Source organism: Poecilia reticulata, linkage group LG19, assembly GCF_000633615.1.
Source record: "Poecilia reticulata strain Guanapo linkage group LG19, Guppy_female_1.0+MT, whole genome shotgun sequence".
Classification (NCBI taxonomy): Eukaryota; Metazoa; Chordata; class Actinopteri; order Cyprinodontiformes; family Poeciliidae; genus Poecilia; species Poecilia reticulata.
The window spans coordinates 19826615-19833713 of record NC_024349.1 but is presented as its reverse complement, the minus strand read 5'-3'; the positions used below and the strand labels follow the sequence as shown (position 1 = coordinate 19833713).

The 7099-nt window shown below is 43.7% G+C and overlaps 1 protein-coding gene across 2 annotated transcripts; it reads left to right on the top strand.

Annotated features, from left to right (window-relative positions):
- Positions 1-176: 176 nt before the first annotated feature.
- On the top strand, positions 177-6399 carry LOC103481895 (phytanoyl-CoA hydroxylase-interacting protein-like). 2 transcript variants are annotated; one of them, XM_008437690.2, is made up of 6 exons: positions 177-384; positions 3955-4151; positions 4236-4410; positions 4854-4971; positions 5049-5229; positions 5590-6399. In XM_008437690.2, exons 1-6 carry the CDS (start codon positions 192-194, stop codon positions 5962-5964), a joined length of 1239 nt encoding a protein of 412 aa, XP_008435912.2. In that variant the 5' UTR covers positions 177-191; the 3' UTR covers positions 5965-6399. The 2 variants fall into 2 exon arrangements, with proteins under 2 accessions (XP_008435912.2, XP_008435913.1); XM_008437691.2 differs by having other exon boundaries at positions 242-384; positions 5067-5229.
- The last annotated feature ends 700 nt before the right edge of the window (positions 6400-7099 follow it).

The window sequence follows — 7099 nt, the reverse complement described above, 5'->3', positions numbered from 1 at the left end:
TGAAGGTCTTTTAGAGTTTCTCTTTGGACTTTGACTGCTATTCCGTTAAGTTTCAGCTTAAATACAAGCAAAGGAATGTGTATGCATGACACATAAAGGAAGGAAAGTAAAGGTTGTTGCTGTTTCAGTGGATGTGGAGGGATAACAACTTTCTCTCTCTCCCTCTCTTTCTCTCTGCTCATCATCCCCTGATGTCATCAAGCAGAGAGAGAGAGAGAGAGAGAGAGAGAGAGAGAGAGCGAGCTGCAGTCAGAGTGGTCAACTGTTTCCCCTCTTCAGGTTTTCCGGTCATCTCTCCGAGTACCAGCAGCATGACGGAGCCTCGGAGCCGCCTGAGCAGTCCAGATGTGGAGGTGAAGAGTCTGCAGCTGGACGATCACCCAGGTCAGTGTGCATYGGATCGTTGTCCCCGTCAACCGTTACTGCTTCAAAATACCTTCAGTTTCTAATGTCTGCTTTTAGTTCTTTCTCAGCGGTCAAAAACATTTCTGTTGTCTCTTCACTCGCTCTGCAGCAGAGTAAAGCAAACAAACAGCAAAGCTGCCTGTAGCTGTTATGATCCCGGTGATGAAGAGCCACTTCCAGCTCAAACATCTGGACTCCTGCAGCAGCTGACATGACAATGATTCTGTTACAACGATTCAAAACTAAAATTACAAACCAACTTGGCCTGAATCCTCTGATATGGAGCTGTCCTGTTTACTCTGAAGGCCTCATGTCATAGGAGATTTTTACTCCTGGTAAACAATTTGTCAATTTGTTCTRTTTTTTTTTAAACAAGAAAAAAAATACATGACMCAGGTAAGGAAACACTGGCCTACGAGGTCGTCGAGAGGGGCCAACATTGAAGACATTAATACTGTTGTCAGGACAAATGAGAAAGTGCAGCAGTACAAGCCTGAGCCATGACAATGAGCTGACCGAGCAGCTGGTATGAGAGGGACTTTTACCAGACTGGTGTGTTGGGTAATTCTTTGTCCATTGTTGTGATGAAATGAATGTCATTGCATCTCGATGTGAAGAAGAGAAATCAATGCTGTGTGTGACGGCTCCATGTCCCAGAAATTTAGTATAAATTCAACTGATAATTWTTTTAACCGACACATACTTCTTAGGTAAAGACACAATGTAGCGTCTCCCAGACCAGTGGTGCTATTTACAGAAGGCTCTAATCGGATAGGAATGTGCTAAGGATGATTATTGTCTTTGGCTGCTTTTTAGCTGAATAATCAGGCTAAGAATGGACTGGATATCAGAGCTGCTAATTTTGTGCTACTTACTACTAATGTGGCTCTGTATGAACTCTACCGTTTGTCACTTCCTGTTGCATATTTGCTTTGAGGACAACAGATYGGTTYGTTTACTCCTGGGACATGCTCGTAGCATTATTTGTTTTGTGACGKGGATTTGAGCTAAGTCTGAAAGACGAAYGATGCTACWTTGATGGATGTTCGTCGCTTCACGTATCCCAGCAAAATCCTGTTCCAGCAAGACTAGAGCGACATATTTCTGATTGGTTTGTTGGCTTTGCAGGWGGCTACATTAGCTTACCATGTCGTCTTGCCCTTGTGTCTTCTGGTCAATGGTCTTCTGTGCTTTTTCAGCGCTTTGGGTTGTRTGTACCATTCAGTCGCCATTCTTCCTTCCAGTTGCTACCAAAGCTGTACGATGACGACAAACAACACTGAGCAACACGAGCTCAGTGTTGTCCTCTCTTGTGTGGCAAAGTAAGTTGACAATAGCTGCAATCTTTGGAGGTGGCACTCTGTGCAATGCAAACGCAACCAGTGCCAGGATACAAGTTAAGGCCGACTGCAACATCGCCCTAGCAACTTAAGTTTTAATATATAAAAGTGTCAATTCAATTCACGGTAGAGAGGAATGTTTGTACCCTTCAAACCAAAAAGAGAGACATGCATTTTCAGGGATCCGGCTCTCAWCCAATCTCATCCGAACTGAAAGTTTCTCTTGTGGAACAAATGGCCGTCACAGCTCCAGGAGGATGAAGAATCACATTAGAAAAGGGTGAAACAGTTCAGCGTCCGCTGAACGATTGGGATCCTTATCGTCTGCTGTCCTGCAGGCTGGAAGTATAATGAGAGTCACTGTCCTCTGCTCTCAAACCGAAACCAGCTGTGGMCGGTTTTCACTGGTGCTGGCGACAAATTAAAATTTAAACAGAAAAGCAAACAGTCCAGATGTAGCAGTGGGACATAAATGTCTGACTGCTTTGAGTTTGGATTTTGGATGCAAATCACAGGCACAAACGTCAGAGATAACAGCTTTTAGAGAACCACCCAGAGATAATAAAACATGGAGTTACAGTAAAAGATGAAGGGAAAAGGGGAAGGGAAAGATGAATAGATAAAGAAAGGGAAACACGATAACTGGAAATTTTAGGAAATCAAAGGATAAAACTGTGATTAAAAACAGCATTGTTACGTTAGCCCAAACCAACCGTACGTTGTGACCTCTTTCAAGGATCGTCTCTCCCRGTGATGGTTGGATGGATCAGTTTGTCTGTGTTAGATCTTTAATGAATGGTTTCAACCCAAACACRTTGGGCAGGTGGCAATGGCTCAGAGACTTTTAGAGGAAAAACAGCTCCCTGTCTCTCTGTTTCTTTGTGGTGGGAAATTTGGCAGCTCAGCCTGCTGATTTCCATCCCTGTGGATAATTACCTTCCCAGCGGGGATGAATGGACACTTCACTTCCTCCATTCACATAAAGGGTGGAAGGACAAGCAGAAAAAGAAAAAAAAACTTTGGTTCTCCTGAAAGTGTTTGTAAATCTGATCATGAGTCAAAGTTTCAAATTACCTGATAAAAATGAAAATGTTCTTTTTTTTTATTTCTCAAAATGCCACCCATCTGAACAAAGACAAACAAAAAATAAAAGCACTGATGGCGCTAAATGTTCCAGTAAACAAATCCATCAGGTTTGTTTTCCAACAGGTTTGCTGAAGTTTTGACATCTGCCACTGAAAACCAGACCTGCCTCCGTCATCAGGAGAATAATCTGGACTCGCTGCAGCTTCATTTCATCTACAATAATAATRAAACAAAACTGCTGGCACCATGTTCCTTTGTCAGAACTGACCTGCACCTCCTCTCCAACCTGTTTTTTTTTTACTTTTCCCCTCAGTGAGCTCTCAGAATGCCCTCCCGCCCCGGCCTGTAAAGCTTGGAGCCTCCTGCTGTCCTCACCTCCTCAACAGGCTCCTTGTTCGGCCTTCAAGCTCTCAGTGTCTTTGTGAACTGAAGCCTTTTTGTCCTCAAACATAGRCAGAAAGGAAGGGATGGGAGAGAAAGAGGAGGAGAACAGGGACAAACAAATACAGAGCACAGTGGTCCTCGCATGATGACACCAAACCTCTGCAGGATTTCCTTTTCTCCGTTCTGTCGGTTTTAAAGGACMGAACAAAGCAACGAGGAGCGACATGACGTAGTTCTGTTGTCGGATGTTGTTTTGTTAGCTCAAGTTGACACGATTCTGAGCTGGGATCTGATTCAGGATCAGAGTATCCAACCTTTAATAGATTAATCCATCGCTGTGACTCTGAAATAATCCTCTTGCATGATGAAAAAAACACGCTGACTGTGAAAACGGACAGGAGCACCAAACTGCTTCTCTTCTTCTTCCACGTTTGAGGCCTGGACCACATTTCCTGCTAACACATCAAGGTTCCAAACATATCAAGTTTCCAAACAAATTCCAAAAAGACATTTTCTGGAATTTATTAAAGTCCCATGTAGAAATGGATGCATGCTAAAACATACACTTGAGCTGAGGAGATCGGTTTTTCCACAAAATCTTCATATTTGCTGTAACGTGGCTTCCTCTTAATGACAAAAAAATAATAGTAGAAATAGAGTTTGTTGKWAGAAAATGTATTTTATGTAGGTTACTGTAGGCAKSCTGGGGCTTCACAGTTTTACATTTTTGATTTTCCAGAGTCAGAGTCTGCGGACAGCGGCATCGGGGACGGGGACGAGCTGCCGGTTCCTCAGCAGATCCTGATCAGCAACGTCACATGCGACTCCTTCAAGATCAGCTGGAATATGGAGAGCAGAGGCCAGGATCGGATCACTCATTACTTTGTTGACCTGAACAAGAAGGAAGACAAGAGCTCCAACAAGTTCAAGCACATGGTGCGAGACGTTCAGCCGTGGCGACGACATACTTCGGTCGACGCGACCACTKCGTTGATGATCAAATCTCATCCTGTGTTCCAGGACGTACCGACCAAGCTGGTGGCCAAAGCGGTTCCTCTGCCGATGATGGTCAGAGGTCACTGGTTCCTGAGCCCTCGGACGGAATACACCGTGGCCGTTCAGACGGCCACCAAGCAGCCTGACGGAGAATATGCTGTTTCTGCTTGGAGCGAGATCGTCGAGTTCTGCACGGCRGGTCAGACGGAAAAACTGAACCACCTGTTCTTCACTTCAGTTTCTTAGAATAAAGAGAAGGCTTTAGGTTTCACAGTAATATTTTTGTCAGCTTTCAAAATAATKGCTTTGGTCAATTTTTGCCAAAAGTGATTTAATTTATTATTTTGCCAAAATCACTTTTGGCAAAAATTGACTAAGGCCATTATTTTAGGAAGGTGACAATATTAAATCTTGACATGATGAAAAAAAAGCGGTAAGCTTTTTTTTCATCATGTCCTATTGTTATGTTAGACTACAAAAAAGCAGGATGCATATATAACATGTCTTTATTTTTTTGTGAAAGTCATTTTGAAGWGATCGATTTATCTGGCCGACATTCAGACAGCTACATATAAACAAACCACATTCCAAACTTTGAGATGGCCAATCTCATCCAAAACCTAAAAAAGWTTGATTTTGCAGACTACTCCACCGTCCAGCTGAAGCARCTCCTGCTAAAAGCAGAGGCTATCGCTGGCAGGACGTTACCGTTCACCGTCTTCTACAGAAACCAGCAGAGGGAGTACTTCCAGTCAAACAGGTGTGACCCGCAGGTGTAACTTCACCAATGCTCCAGGTTATGTTAAATGTGTTTTAACCTGTGTGTGTTGTGAACAGCCAATATTACCGTTCCAGAGATGCTCAGTGCTGTCGCATGCTGCCGTCAGTAAAGGACAACAGCGGCAGCCACGGGTCACCCATCAGCGGTAAGCTGGAGGGAATCTTCTTCAGCTGCAACACAGAGTTCAACACTGGACGACCTCCGCAGGATTCTCCGTACGGGCCGTACCGCTTCCAGGTACATCTGTCGAGCAGAACAGTAACCACAACAATCACGTTTAATCTGTCCGTCTGATGAGTGCTACAACTTAAACTGTGTTGCTCTGTTGGTTCCCTGGTACCTGTGGTGTTGTAATAGTGCTCATCTCTASATTTTGTTCCTCTCCATGAARTTGTGCCAGAAACCTTTGGAAAATCTGGATATTAAAGCATGTACAGATTCATATCATTCATTCATGCAGAGATATCTCAGATCCAGTGCAGCCAACCCTAGCCAAACTATCTGARCTTCTAGTTGAACAAGTTCAGCGTCAGGTAGTTACGAGGAAAACGTTACCAGTGACTGCACACATCGAGTATATCCATTTATGTTTCACAGATCCAAGCAGACCTCCTCTTCAACCAGAACACCAATGTCTACTTTGGGGATTTTTACTGCATGTACACCTCGTATCACTATGTCATCGTGGTCCTGGCCCCAAGTGGCTCCAAMGGGGACATTTTCTGTAGAGGCAAGCTGCCAGYMTTGGATAGGTCAAACAACTGCTTCCTKAGCTGCAGTGAGGAAGAGGACGGCTCGTTGTCCTTCCGTCACGCCCAGGACGTCATCCTGGAGGTGATCTACACAGAGCCGGTGGATCTGTCTCTGGGGACGGTGTCACAGATCAGCGGACACCARCTGATGAGCCTGTCCACCCTCAACGCCAAGAAAGACCCCAGCTGCAAGGTCTGCAACATCAGCGTGGGACGTTAGCGGCTTCTTCAGGCAGGATGACCAGCTGACCCGCATGGTAACAAGCACAGGAGATACTAACTGAYTTTAACTCTACTGGTTACGTGCCCAGCTGAAGGAGTCCTCCCAGAAACCAGCAGGCTCGTGGATCAGTTAGGCATCAGCAAGACAGAGCCCTCATGTGGTCGTTTGGATGAAGACTGTTTAGGATGGATGGAAACAGCTGTTGGTTTCCTCTGTCAGTCTGTTGTTTTTATAACCTCTTCTGTCTGTTTTTATTCCCATGGCAATCGATGTCGGTTAGCGAAATATGCATCTAAACCCCGGAARCTTAGAGATTATCATTGCCTTATCTTTCGTTTCAGTTGAGCTCCTCTGCGATAAAGTCTTTGGTTCGGGGGAGGTTGCAAAATCGAAATAACAGCAATAAACAAACTAATTCAAATGGCAACACAAGACTGTGTTTGGGTAGTTTATGTCAGACTGTTAGAGTCAATGGAGAATAATGTCTATACGCTGTGAATGTTCTGTCTTCAGCATCAATACACGGAAATGTTACCTGAAAAAACTGTCTTTAATGTTAGTTTCTGTCACAAAGAACAAGAGAGCTTCCAGAGCTTTTAGCATKTTGAATCAAAKAAGGGAGCTAAGTCTATAAAGTTTGAGAGAAATAAGGAGCAACCTAAGTTAATCAAATGCCTACATCCTCCTCTTCTGTATCTCCTCATCATAGAGTTCATACCAACACCTCCAACAGGAAACTCTCAACGGCTTCATTGCTTATTTATGCAATACTGTCATCAAAAACATTCCTAATAGGTCARTCAATAAAGAGACATTATAACTGAATATCATCTGTATAAATATGGTGTGAAATGTTGCTTTCATCAGTTTCCATAAGTACAACTAGAACAGAACCCTGAGGAACCCCATGTSAGATCAGTGTAAAAAGTAAKGCTGCAAAAATTACCAGAAACAGAAGAACATCTATTTTTGTCTATATCTGTGGTTTTACCAGTAAGCTCTGGCTCCAAGAAATCACTTATCAGCATAGAGATAAAGAGACAAAACAGGAAGAAGAAACCCAGAACTTAATTATATACTAAGAGAGGCCAACTTGAACAGGCAAAACGACASAGAYGGACATTTACCTGGA